General features: G+C 49.2%; 1 protein-coding gene across 2 annotated transcripts in view; it reads right to left on the minus strand.

Moving 5' to 3' along the window:
• Window positions 1–939: 939 nt before the first annotated feature.
• PAK6 (p21 (RAC1) activated kinase 6) overlaps window positions 940–14,181 on the minus strand; it is a 38,452-nt gene continuing 25,210 nt past the window's right edge. For both annotated transcript variants that reach the window (XM_054198753.1, XM_054198752.1), the window contains exons 6-12: window positions 11,854–12,471; window positions 8,835–9,326; window positions 8,441–8,574; window positions 5,207–5,333; window positions 4,917–5,042; window positions 4,119–4,253; window positions 940–2,127 (exon numbers count right to left, since the gene is read on the minus strand). In XM_054198753.1, coding sequence (XP_054054728.1) covers window positions 1,960–2,127; window positions 4,119–4,253; window positions 4,917–5,042; window positions 5,207–5,333; window positions 8,441–8,574; window positions 8,835–9,326; window positions 11,854–12,471 — 1,800 coding nt within the window. In that variant the 3' untranslated portion in view covers window positions 940–1,959. The remainder of the gene's footprint in view (window positions 2,128–4,118; window positions 4,254–4,916; window positions 5,043–5,206; window positions 5,334–8,440; window positions 8,575–8,834; window positions 9,327–11,853; window positions 12,472–14,181) is intronic.

Below are 14,181 nucleotides of genomic sequence, written 5' to 3' on the forward strand. Positions count from 1 at the left end.
TCTACTTTAATTTAAAACACAAGTGCAAAGGATTCACAACTACAGATGAGCAGGATCGTTTGTTTCAAATTATAAATCTTTTCAAAGCCCCACTCTTTTGCATAAAAAAAAAAGCAATATATCTGGAATACAGAAATATTTTACATCAAAAAAATTTTCCAGTGCAGTTAAGGAGGAGCTAAATGAATTCATTTCAACCAACTTCATCAGCCCCAAACTTCGACATCCAGTCCAGGCAAACCCCTCCGGCCCCTCCGCTGGCCACGGGGAGGGTGACATCCAGAGACAGCGATTTCGCCCTTCAGCAGGTATCGGGGTAATGGGGACGGATCACCCTCTGGACGTGCTCCTCTCCCCGCACTCTACAGAGCCGAGCTACCCGCTTCGCAGGCTGGGCACCCGCCACTGAGATGGCTGCCATCAGTGCAGATGAATTCCGTCCCAAATTACTTCAAGTAATCAACGGTGGCTTCAATTTTGAAGCAGGATCTGTAACTGGAGTAAGTAGCAGAGGACAGGGATAATTAACATCTTCTGAAGAAAATGCAATTATGAGGTTAGTTTCTGAGACAGCAGGACTGTCCCAAGAATAACTTAAATTCCAATAAATTTGTATCTGGAGTTTCAAAACAGGATCCCAGTTCCACACGTACGATTATATTCTTGAGACCTCACAACAACACACACCATCACTGTACAACGTTACAGCCTGACCTAGAGTCCAATGACCTCGACTATCTCACTGCTCAGAAAGTGTATCATACAAAATATCTAAATCTATTTTAAAATAACGGAGAGAGCCGGTTAGACAACCAGTAACCTCCCGAATGCACGGGCAAAGGGGTGGTGGGAAGGTCATACCAATAACGAAAAATAATCTGAAGTTCCTCCTCTCCCCGCGTTCTGGGGTAGCGAGCAGGGGAGACAGAGGCTCAACAAACCGCCTCACATCCACACAAAAACCTCTCCTTGGGTACACGGGACACCTGAAACTCTTCCATTCAGTCTCCTCGAGCATCTCCAAAGCGACACCCAGCAAGGGGCTCGGGGCAGCATTTCTTGGCCTCTCCTGGGAGAAAGGACTTGGAAATAAAGCGCCTGGAAACCAAAGGCAGGAGCAAGCTTTCACGGGCTCCATCCAACAGCACTGCAGGTGTCGCGCGTTGTGAATTTTCAACCACAAGATCCCAGCGGCAAGAACACCCGTCTTCAGAGTCTGTTTTGAGGCCTGTATCCAAGGGTTTCCCCCAAAAAAAAGTTTAAGATCATGAAATGGATTCAAGATTGACCACTAAACCATACATATTCCTCAGCCAAAGAGAAGCACGTTGATGCAAGAGAGCCATTTAGGAACAAATATATACATATCACATCTGCTCCCCAGGAAAGCATGTACAGTTTCCCAGGTCCACATTTAACTGGAGGAAATTAAAATAGTCTGTGAAAAAGTCTCAGAGGAAAAAAATTGTCAAGTCCTTGTGCATTGTTTGAGAGCTTAAAGGGGCCCGTGCCCCAAAAATGTACGTTTGGGTCAGCTCAAGGCTCCAGTGTACAACTAAGGAAACAAAGATCACATTTCTAACTGGGAAATATTGTTCCAGTTCAGTAGTCAGCAGCCAAGGTTTGCAGGAACTTGCAGACATTCAGATACGCAACTTCAGACTCCGCTTTAAAATGCCGCTCCTCGGAAGAAGCGATCCACAGGTCAGGAAACTCCTGCTTCATCCTTGAGACATACTGGGTCTGATTTGGATCTGTACGCGTTGATTGTCTTCAGCAAAAGAGAAGCCACAAAAGGCTGAGAACGCAAGGACAGGATTCACATTCATCCTCTAAAAAGATTGCTGACAAGTTCCAAGCACCATTCAAAGGACAAGATTGCCTGGTTTCTTGATTATTCTTTTTTTTTTTTTATTTAAATAAACATTATTTTTTGCTAGCATTTCCCCTTACGTAAAGTCAGCAGGTAGAGGTACGCTTTCTGTATTGCTGGATAAGGGGGACCAGGCACTCTGGAAGTCCTGTCTGGAGCAAGAAGGGGTGATCCAGAAGTTCTTGCGCCGTCGCTCTTTCTAGTGGATCCCGCGTCAACATCCGCTCCAAGAAGTCTCGCAGAACCGGGGAGGTCTGTGGAAAAGCAACCAGCCGAGTCAGCCCCCAACGGACCCGGGCAACAGCTCGCGCCACAGCCCGCTGCTGAGGCAGGTTTGGTTAAAAAGGACATTTTGGCTCTGTAACCTGGCTTTTGCACAGAAACCTAACGTGAGAGAGCATGTTTTTAGGCTGCAGCAATAACTTTCTGTCCCCAGTAGGCACAACATTTACACAGGTTGTTTTCCTTTTTATGGGGCCCAGCAAATGAAGACAAGACCGCCTGCCACGTCCCTCCATCTAAGTTCACTTTGTTTCCCATTTTGTAATTTAATCTTTTCTGCATTTCAGCTCAAAAATTCAACAGAATTCCTGTTTTGAGGCCTGTATCCAAGGGTTTCCCCCCAAAAAAAGTTTAAGATCATGAAATGGATTCAAGAGATTCACACTTGGGTGTGAAGGGTCGATCAATTCATTCTTTTACTGGCCACAGATTGGGGAAAAAGTAGTTAAATAGGATTCCCAAATAGCTTTTAAGAGTCTGGAAACCTGATGGTGCCTGTACAAGAAGATGAAGAAATTGCAGAACAGTTTATCAAAAAGCCAAATGACCTCAGCAGGTTTGGCCTTTGGAAGAGGCATAAGAGGCTGCTGAGGAGCCAGAGCCAAGACCCACTTAAAGGCGCTGCACGTCTCTTGCTGGTGGTAACCCTCTGCATCGTTAACACTGAATAAAAAATGAACTTGGCACATATTTATTTATTTTAATGCCGCTAATTACATCCACTTTAGATTGGGGACATTTTCCCGGCTCTGGTTAACTTAGAAGTAAATCATGAAATACTGTTCACACTGAGCTACTGCCTATTTCGTCGTGGTTTGAAGGACTTCCCAGCGATGGCCAGCGGGAGAAGGCACAGCAAGTGCGAGTGCCAGGCAGCAGCCTCTGTCCCTGCCAGGAAATCCACCCGTGCTCTAGAAAAGCAGCAGAGATTACCCCAGGTGGCAAACGTTTACCCCGCTGCCCCCAGTACCACAGTGAGCCATTAACCGTCATCAGAACGGACCCGCAGGCAGTGCTGAGCCCCGCCACCCGCCTGGGGAAGGATGGCCACCAGCCTGGCCACCCACAGGTCTGCTGGAAGCCACTTTGCTTCCCAGGACAAAGTGGAGCAGAGCGGGACTGTGAATGGCTGTGGCTGTCACAGCCCGTGGCAGGGCCATCTCACGGGGCGAGGTGTGGGATCCGGACCAGGACAGGCTTTACCAGGCCCGAGGAGGGCAGCACCCGGCCCAGAACATGACCTTGGCATTTTAATTAGCGTGGCAGAGGCAAAAAGGAAAGAGCAGCTGTTGATGTTTGAGCGTATGCTGTTGGTTCAGCAGTCTACTCTGTTAAATAATTCAGTTTTAGCAGCTGCAGATATTCTGATTAATTGGAAAGGCCGGATAGCTCAGAATGCTGCAGAAGCTATTTGATCTCGGAGGCTTGGACTGAAATGAAAGGAGGACTGGCTCTAAGTGGCGACTAAAAGGTAATCACTGTATTTCTTGTGTCACTGCTGCTTTTTCATAAGACACCATGAAGCTGAGTTCATCTTCAAAGCCGCTGCCATGTCTCCACAGCTCCTGTCTCTCCAGAGCTCTCCTGCCCTCACACAACGCCGTCTTTGCAGTTCTGAAAGCTGCAGAGCCAGAAACTCAAGAGCAAGGAGCCTCCTATTTGCTTCCCTAGAAGATGAGCTCCTCTATCGACAGCAGCCAGATATTAACTGTTGGGTCCACCTGAACCAGCTTTAATTTGCATTACCAGGTTTATGCCCAAGTGACCTTACGTTATTAGGGCTGTTTCCCAAAGCAGCCACTAGCCGTTGGCAGCAGCTTGTGTCCACTGAGGCACCTGGGCCAAAGAAGTTCCCCAAGAAACATGTCCTGGCAAGATCAGCCTTCACAGCAAGCTTCACGGCTGATCTGGATGTTTCCCCACCATCATCACTGGGTTTACAAGCGTTCGCCAGTATGCTCACCCTGTGGAAGTTCTTCAGTTTGGGAGGAGGACTGTCACGGAGCCTCTTCATTGCCTGGACTGGAGAATCACTGAAATAGGGCGGTTCTCCATCCACCATCTCTATCACCATGATCCCCAGCGACCAGATATCCACCTGCGGGAGCCAATGTTGCATCAATACACACAGTTCAGAGCAACAGGTCCTTGCATCGCCGCTGTCACAAAGATGACAACACCCCACCCATGACAAACACTTCCAAGAGAGTCAAACACGAACCCACGCAATGCTGTTGGGCTCCTTCCCGCAGTTTAACAAAGACAACTTTCCACCTAGGACCGAGCCACGCCGGTGTTGCAACATGCGAAGGTCTGCAAGTAACTGCTTGTGCTACACCTGGTTGGTTGGTAAACGCAACTAATCGGTCTGCTGCCACCTGCCCCCCGTTTCAGAGCTCCCATCCGCGCCTTCCCCCTTCTCCTCCCTCCCTTTATGGCACTGAGAGATTTACCGATCCCTATCACATCCCAGGCTGCTCCTCGCTCGCATCTGCCCACACGACAGCAGACTCGAGCCTGAGCCAAGCTTCAGGTATAAGAATAGAGTGAGTTTACACCTTGTTCCCGGAAGCAGAACAACCTGTTTTTCTACTGTTTTAGGAAATACTGATATCGCCACAGTCACATCTGAAGTCATAGTCGTGTTTATATTTCAAACAGACTCTGGAGGCTCTTCCTAGAAAAGCCAACAGTTATTGTCCTGTGACACTTCAGAATGTTATTTGCAACCTCTTCTGATCTGAGGGAAGCGGTCCCTTACCTCGGTAGCGTACGGTATCCTTGCAATAACTTCTGGAGCCATCCAGTAGGGAGTACCTACCAGGGACTTCCTTTTAGGTACGTCTTTACTGATCTGAGCACAGAAACCGAAGTCTGAGAGTTTGACCTGCACAAAGAGAAAAGCAGCCAACCTTAAAAATAATTTTTAAGCGACATGGAGGGAAACGCCAAAGACAAAGATGACAAAGGGAGTAAGAGGACAAGGTACAAACAAGAGAAATAAGGAGACAGACAAAGACGACAGAAAGCGATTTGTCTGAGGAAACACACCCGTCCATCCAGTGTCAGAAGAATGGAGTCGCTCTTAATGTCTCGGTGAATGACCCCCTGAGAGTGAAGATAGGACAGAGCCTGCAGCACCGATTCACACACTGTTGCAATTTGCTCCTCATTTAGCCTGAAATTAAAGACAGGGGAGTTCAACCGCTTTGTAGCGGGCAGCAGACAGTGCCCCTTCCCAGGGCCTCTCTAAAGGCACACCGCGATTTTGAAGTCGAACTGCAGATACGTATTCTGGTTCCCCATGACCACCGTCTCGCTTTTACTGTTCTTCTATGACCATCCTTTACTGTTGAAAACCTTTTTGTCTGGACAGTTAGCAATTTCAAGTTTTCCTAAGTCTAATACAGAGCAATTGCTTTTTAAATCTTGTGTCTAAATTCATTCTGCAAGATGCTGTTTCGAGCAGTTCCGATAGGCAGGATTGCTGCTTCATGCCGAGCTGCTGCGGTAACTGTTGAGACAGCTTTTTTTTAAGCAAATATGGTAAAGCTATTGTTCACAAGGCATATTGTGCACCTTTATCCCGAAAGCATCTAAACATGTGTAATTTGGTTGAGAATATAGGGATCCTTTACAGGTTTCGTGCTGCTGGACACTTCGGATCCTCTTATACCCCGGCAATGGTAGCACAGGTTACAAGCAGGGAAGACGCTCCCGAATTTTACCACTCTCCCTGGGAACACACCGAGGATGAGCACCAAGAAGCTTATCTTTAGAAGCTCTTTCTGTTCGGAATGCCAACACAAACACTTCCATGATCAAGCATCAGTGAAAATGGTAGAAATGCAAATTATCTCCTGTAACTGGGGACAGTGACAGCGTCCCCTGCGCATTTATACTGAGCAATGCTAGAAGTTAATTATTTCAACGAATAGCTGAAGTTCCCAATTTGAGTACTTTTGAGTCTCAGCCTGTCTCCAGCAGTTGTTTCAAACAACTCTTGGTTGAGGGCACAGAAATGATACCTCCTCAAATCCAGGTCTGCAAGTAAGACTGGGGAGAAGAGAGCGCTCGGAAGGCAGGACGGTGCCGAGCCCACCACGACCTTCTCGATAGGTAAGAGCAATTTCTACGTATGCATGAAGGAGGCTGCACCAACAGCTGAGAAATTTATACCGCCGTCAACCTGTTGTGTGTTCCGTGTCTCACCCTACACCAAAGCAACCCCCTGAGCAGGACGGTGCATGCCGTGGCTGCCTGAAGGACGGCAGAAGGCTACTCCTGCCATTTTGATTTAACCTCTAAAGGGAGAGGGACTTCCCCAATCCAGAACCAAACCTATTCGTAAACAGCACACAGCGCATGAGCTAGAAGAAAAGCTGACACGCGTCTGAGCTCTGTGGTTCTAGAAGATAAGAAGAGGTGTGCTTCCAGCTGGTCACGTATGGAATTTGGTTTCAGTCAAGTGACTGCATGGTGTCAAACAGATTTACTGGAGGATTAGCTCAGTCTTGGAGACGCAAATCAGTTATCACCTTCAGCAAATGTTTAATGAGCGGAATGAGGGTATTTTCCTCCCTGTGAGAAACTGATAAAGGCTTGCAGCTTACTTTTGATAAATAACAGATCCTGTTTTCACTATGTGGAAAAACAAAACCATTAAAAGGTTCAAAGGAAGGCTTCGTAAAATAACTCAAATCTAGGCTGAGGTCCCACAGTGGAATTCAGTCTCGCTGGTGGATATAAACTACTCAGACCCTCCACAAACCTCTTCAGAATATAGAGCCATAGAATGGTTTGGGTGGGAAGGGACCTTAAAGCCCACCCAGTGCCGCCCCCTGCCCTGGGCAGGGACACCTCCCACCAGCCCAGGTTGCTCCAAGCCCCGTCCAACCTGGCCTTGAACCCCTCCAGGGATGGGGCAGCCACAGCTTCTCTGGGCAACCTGGGCCAGGGGCTCACCCCCCTCACAGCCAAGAATTTCTTCCCCAGATCTCATCCAAATCTCCCCTCTTGCAGTGGAAACCCCTTCCCCCTTGTACTATCGCTACGCTCCCTCATAGAGAGTCCCTCCCCATCTCTCCCATCTGTTTTATCTGTAGTTCCATTGGTTCTAACACCCGCTGAGAGCTACAAGAGTCTCACCGGCTCTGCCATGCTGTATCTCAGCACTCTCTAAGAAGAAATGTTCTTTTTCCTGTCCAGGAGCAGGGACAGGACTTACAGCGAAACCTGGGTTCTCAGACCCCGAGGTGCACCTCCGACCTCAGCGCTGGAGGGCTCGGCCATCTAAGTGTCTCCAAGACACTCCTTACAGGTGGCGTTGTGGAGGCTACAAAGGACAAGGTGCCTCTTTATGCTTCCCAAACACATCGCAGATGCAAATCCAAAGCAGAGCAAGCCGTATGCCTTAAATCCACCACAGGATCAGTAAAGGCTAGTCAAAGCATGTCAGTGAATTAAAGGCATAGTATGATTAAAAAAGGTAAATACGATTAGCGTTAGCAATACTACCTAATTGTAATCCAATTAAGATTCTGAATCTTCAAAAAAGGAAAGCTCATCCTCCAGACTTTCTCGGTCAGTCTTTTCACTGGCGGTCCCTGCACCAGTTCTCAGCCTCGCGGGACTGCTGGAAGGAGGAGGAGGGCGTTCCAGGGTCATGGCTAAGACACGATCATCGGAACGGCATCACCAGAACACCGTGTGAGTGGGACTCCAGAGGCCATTTGAGAACAACTCCTTTGCCCTACAGGAACGCTTCGGTCATTAATTAATATGAAGTGGTGTGGATAAGAAAACAAATTTAGGAGCGTGTCCAGCAGTTGCTATCTTTAGGCAATGAAATTTGGGAAGGAGTCCAGATCTCAAGGCTCTGCTGCACTTCTCCGGAGGAGTTAGCCACAAATTCGACCTCAGTAAGGCTGTACCACTGAAAACTATTTCTGCGTCCTCGTTAATACTCATTCAATGAGCTTCCTGGCCAGAATACAACAGATATAGTAAACAATACTTTTCATGAGTACTTTGTATTACGGTGAAGGTCATCAAGTAGATGGCTAGCGGGTCTCTAAAGGGGCCAGTACTGTAAATGAGGTCTCTTCTACACCACAAGTATCATCACATACTTCAAATGGATGACAGCTATAAAGCGTAATACTTTCAGGGCACCGCAATCACAAGATCTCTGAGGGAAACTCTTCTTCCCAGAAATGTCCCCTCCACTGCTCTTGCCTGTCAGGTGGGAACACAAGCACCGATGTTTCGGATTTTGCTTCATACCTGATCTGAGACACGATGTCTGTGAGGGCTCCCCCCTGCAGGAACTCCATCAGCACCCAGAGCTCCTCTCCCACGAGATAGCTCTTGTACATCTCCACTACGTTGACATGTTGATAGTCCCTCATTATCACCACCTGTAAAAACACAGTGGACAACTGACGGCCACAAAATGGCTAACAACCCTTAATCTCGTCCAACACAGCAAACGTGCACAACCCTGTGAGTACAAGGCAGTGGCCTCCACCCCCCAGTCGTTTTTCTTCTTGGTACTGGCATAATTCTATTAAATTAAAAGGAAGGTGTCTCCTGCTCTTCCCTTTTTTTTTTACCACACCGACTGTCACCATGGCTTTGTGGCAGACAGCAGAACCCCACCTCTCATCACGACACTCACCTCATTAAACAGGAGCTCCCGGCGCTGCTGCTTTCTCAGATCCATCATTTTCACCGCCACCTGCCGCCCCGAGTGCTTCTCTCGAGCAATGCAGACGATACCCGTGGACCCTTCACCAATCTTCACATAATTCTCCAGCAACGTCCGAGGATCCCCCTGGTCCACTACCATCCTAAGGGCAGCTTTGAACTGCTCATGAGTGACAACCACCGGGTCCTCGCTGGCCAGCTGCCCCTTCGCAGAGGAGTCCTGGGGAAGGTGAAGGTTGCTAGAACTAGTCTGCGTCTGCCGGTTCCTGGGAGAGCCGGCGGGCGACGGCCTGCCCTGCGGCACTGCAGCTGCCTTCTCCACCGTTGGGGATTTCTGGGGGGTCCTGGCTTCAGAGATCATCCTGGGGAGGTCGGAGACAGGCTGATCTGGTGGAAGAGACTGGGCTTTGGCCGCGGGGCTGCGCGGTGAACCCCACTGCTGGGGCCTGAAGAAAGCATTAGGCTGGGAGAAGAACAAACATCAAAGTGGAAGAAAGAAGAAGTGACGGTTAGATTAACAGGAAGAAAGAACTGTCAGGAATCGGTTGGGTGTTATTCCACTCGGGCGTAGTACGTTTTGTGGCAGACCGGAGTCAAGAGCTGGAGGTCCTTGTCTCGGGTCTGCCCAACGTACGCTGCATGACCAGGGGAAGCCACCCAGATGCAGATTCTCAAGAATCAGTTGCAGGATGGATGCTACGCTTTAAGGACCTCCAAACTGAGGCAGTTTAAAAGGGACCTTTTAAAGCACATGATTTAAAAAGTAAAAAAAAAAAATTAAAAAAAAACCAACCCACAACACACACCAAAAACAAAACCCACAGAAAAAAAAGCAGCTGCTAAAAAGCATTCCAACCTTGCCACCAAAACTGAGGGGCAACCTGTGTTGCAGAGAATTTTAAAATCTTTTATCCCTCTGCGCCTCTAATCTTCCTATATATAAAAGGAAAGAGGATTCATGCCAAAGCTGTAAATCACTTTGATCTCTTGGCCTAATTCCCTTTGGGTAATTACGCTCTGCCTACTGAAAACTCGCACTGCGCTTTCCGCTGGTACCTGCGGAGCATTCCCGTCCATCGCACACAGATCTTTGGGAAAAGCACCCTGATCCAGGACGGGGGGGGGGGGGAGGCCAGCGTGACACCAAGTGACGCAGAGCCACCTGCCACCTTGCTGGCCCAGAACCGACCATTTGGGTTCGCAGTTCTGCTTCCCAGAGCACTCGAGGCTTCCGTAGACCTCCCACTCGAGAGCCAAACTGGCCCAACCCTGGAGAGTTTCTGAGATCTGGGGAGATCACAGCCCGGGGCAACGCGGCTGCAGGATACGCATTCCCACGCTAGCACCACGCACGGGTCTCCCAGGAAGGACAAGTCTTGAAGTGCTGATACCCACCCTGGAAACGTTGACTAATTCAAATTCAACAACAGGTTAGGTATAAAATACATCACACACATAGTTATATGGAAAATAATAGTGGATCTGACAAAGTAGCAACTTCAGAAAGAGCAAGCCAATCATTTATATTATAGGGCAAAATAAAAACTTCAAAGCAACGAGATTTTTGTCTCTCACAATTCAGACAGATTATTAATAAAGTTAATAATATGGGTACGGGAACCAAAAACCTGCCAATAAAAAAAAAAAAAATATTTAAAAGAGCACTCATTTTCTCTGTCTCAGACAGATAATAATTGTATAGAACTTAATTCTATGCACTTTGGGTTTTAATCAAGGATTTTTGTCAACAGTAACGCCTGCAGGAGGCTGGCAGACACGCCGCTCGTTTTCAGCCACACGGAGGCCCCGGCAGGCGATGGGGGTGCCGGAGCGCAAACACGAGCTGCCCGTCAGGAGAACTTCCCCCCCAGCCCCCGCACGGACACGCTCCGGGAAGCCAAGTATGTATTTCCCAACTCTTGCTTTATCTCAGGAGAGAGGGGAAAAAAAAAGGTTTTATATAACCTAGAGCACGCGAAAGGGCACAGAACACGCGCGCAAGCTGACACACGTTTGTCTAACCACGCGCAAGAATTATTTCCTGCTCCCGTAATCCGACAGCCCCTGCATACGCATTTTCGGTCTCTGGAGGTTCTGAGATGTTGCTGGTTCTCCCGTTCCCCTCCATACTAGGTTCAAAGGGAAGAGCGCTCAAGCTTCCCACGGTGACCGTCGGCAGCCTGTCAAGGCACCCACCTCCCCATTTTCAGCCCGCTGTACCCCCTTTCCATGCCACCTACAATTATGCATTTATTGCACGTCACACTTACACATCATCGCCTCCATCCATAGAATTACAGACTCCCAGAATTGTCTAGGTTGGTGGGGACCTTTCAGATCATGGAGTCATTTGCGAGGCAGAGGAAGGTTTTAATCATCAGAGGCTGTTAAGAACAGCCGAGGTCAACAATTGCCAGCGATGGCGCAGATCCTTCACTGGAGCAGGGACTAGATAACCCCAGGTCTGCCCTACCAACAGTCGGATACCCCAACCGACAGCACTGCGGGTGCCGACGCTGACGCTCCCACCGTAGGCGGCTTGGCAGATACGGCTATAACCAAGAAGGTAGTTCTGTTTTGCACAGGCAAAAGGATACATTACTAATGTAAATTACGGCAATTTCCCAAATGGCAAAAGCACGTTTGTGCTGGCATCGCGGCATTGAAGTTGTGCCTTTACTACTACAGACGGGCAAAAATGAGTAAGTCCCCTCCCTCCCTCCCATCCTACGCCCCCGCGAGCTCGGCTCCAAGAACAAGCCTTTCTCCCGGACACCTGGCTGCCGTCCCGAGCCGTGCCCAGCAGAATACCCTGTGAGAGGGACTACACGCTTCCCCTGTCCGGGACCGTTTTGGTTCCAGCGTTAATCATAACAATAACAGATGGCTGCATGATGTTTGCAATTACATTTGGTTTTTGCTGCGCGAGTAACCTCTGGAACCGTGAAGTCAACATCGCTCTCACCCAAAAGAACACCGAACAACTGTACCTTTATCTGGAGGGAAGGGCCCGGCTTGTTTGAGCCGCCGGAGGAGGGGAACACGCTGCGCAGCAGCCGCCTCTTCAAGCTGTTCTCCCTGGATTTGGCGCTGGGGCTGCCCTCCCCTGCCGGCCTGGGGTTCGCCTGCCGGAGGGCACACGGCTGAGGCCAGCACTCTTCCGAGCCCTTTCTTCCCGTCTTCTCGCTCTCCCCCGGCAGCGCTGCCACGTGCTGCAAGCCAGGGACACGCTGGAGGCAGCTCCCGTCAGCGCCCTGGAACTCCGACGGCCCGAGGGACTGTGCTTTCACCACCATCCCGTTGGGGTGGGACTGTCCTTCCAGGCGGGGTTTGTAATCCGGCCACATAGTCTGCCGCCGGGTCACCTTGGTCCCACCGTTGCAATTGAGGTAGTTTCCGTATCTGTCTGCCCAGTCAGCCTCGGGGCTCTGAAGATACATGTCCGGGGGTCTGTCCTCCCCCAGCAGCCCGAGGGACTGCGCTCTCCTCCTGCTGGTGGGGCTCCTTCCCCTCAGGGTGTTCGAGCTGATGGCAGAAAGCTTCTGGATGTCGTTGAGTATCCCGGAGATATAGCCTTCCACTTCCACAGTGCTGCCCCTCACCACCGTCTGAGACATACCGGGAAGAGGGGGGAAGAAAAGTCAGAGTTGGAAAAATTACGGCTCAGTTTATCTTGACAAAGGTTACTGTCTAGCCAAAAATTACCCAGGGAATTTAGGAAAAAAGAGAAATGCTTCTTTCTGTCTTTTTTTTTAATTGTCCTTTACTGAAGAAAAAAACCCCAAGGAATCCCTGGGTTACATCCTTCTGTCAGAGGCAGCAGCGCTTTCAGCCAGAACAGTGAATTCTGCTGCTGCGCTCACATCCTGAAGGACATTATGGCAAAACTGGGATGTTTTTAGCACTCCGGACTCTCTTGTGCTGAAGTTGTGCCATGCTACATCACTAAGAGCCCAAACAACCTCCCCAGAGTATTAGTTCTCAGAGGTTACAGCATGCCCTAAGCTCCATCCGCAAAAATCACCTTGCTATTCCAGTACAAGGTTCGTCTCTCCCCTGTTCCACTCTCCATAACGTTGTAATCGGCCTCCTTTAGTCCGGTTCTCTACAATTTTTGCTAACGCATCTTAATCCTGACCAGCGAAGACCGCACTGTTCCAACACTGCGTCCCTCCTCTGTTCTGCCAAGCCATTACAATTAAAAACGATGAACAAAGGGTCACAACAGCTCACAACTGCCCCGTAAGCAAGCCATGAAGAACAAGGCTTCCATCCAAAGACGCAACAGCACTACACCAGTACGACACTTGGAGCTGTCGGTATGTTGTGTAGTGCTCTACCTTGTTTATTCTGGAACTGAAAAGCTTACAGAAGGCTTTTTACTGCTGGGAACCAAAATGTTTCATTTCTTCACAGAAATTCACAGCATAGGATCACTCCTACACTTCCATAAATCTCCGCCTGAGGAAAATCCTTCCCTGGAGCGGTGGCAATCTCCTGTTTGCTAACTGAGCTCCAGGGATCTTCTAAAGATGCTGAATTAATTACATCGAGCCTAATATTTAGCTGGTGCAAAACAGCAGCTCCAGTAATTTCAACCGAATGCCACCACAGTGCACAAAATGAGCACCCCGTTTGCTCAGCATCTGAGAACGAGAGGCAGAACAGAAAGGTTTTGCCAAACAAGGTGAAGAAAGGACAATCTGGGTCGTATCCTTGCATACACATCATCATACGCACATCACATTCTGCTCTTCAGCCCGACTGCCGCCAACACCCCTCCCTCTGCACACACGGGCACCTTCCTCCGCATGGCGTGCTGAGGACACCAACCCCTCCAACTCTTCCCATCGCTTGTGCGCCAAACCCAACAGGGAAAAAAACCACCAAAAGGAAATGGTCAGAAGCCCAGTCTTGGAAATCTGTCAGTTGGGTGGGAAGAGTCTTCCGTCCGTTCCAGTTAATCCATTAGAAACGCCAGACGTACCAGCTTATCTCAGCAAGGCACTCAATGAGGAGCACCAGTTCCTCAATGAGTCTGAGCAGGGCGAGCTGTAACGCACCCCCGGGTGATGGGGCACTCGGCAGGATGCCTCCGCACCCTCGCGCCTGGGAGAGAACGAGGCCCTCCTCCCACCCTCGCTGGTGGTTCGGCATTTCTACAAACTGGGAAAAAGAATAACTCAAAATGATGTTGGAAGAAATCTCCAGAGGCCAGCTGGTCCAATGAAGGTGGACAGAAGTCATTCCAGAAGACTTGCATCTAACACATTCTCAAAGTAAGAAATCTCCAAGAACAGATGCTACGGCCTCTCTAG

Source organism: Rissa tridactyla, chromosome 4 (assembly GCF_028500815.1).
Source record: "Rissa tridactyla isolate bRisTri1 chromosome 4, bRisTri1.patW.cur.20221130, whole genome shotgun sequence".
NCBI classification, from domain to species: Eukaryota; Metazoa; Chordata; class Aves; order Charadriiformes; family Laridae; genus Rissa; species Rissa tridactyla.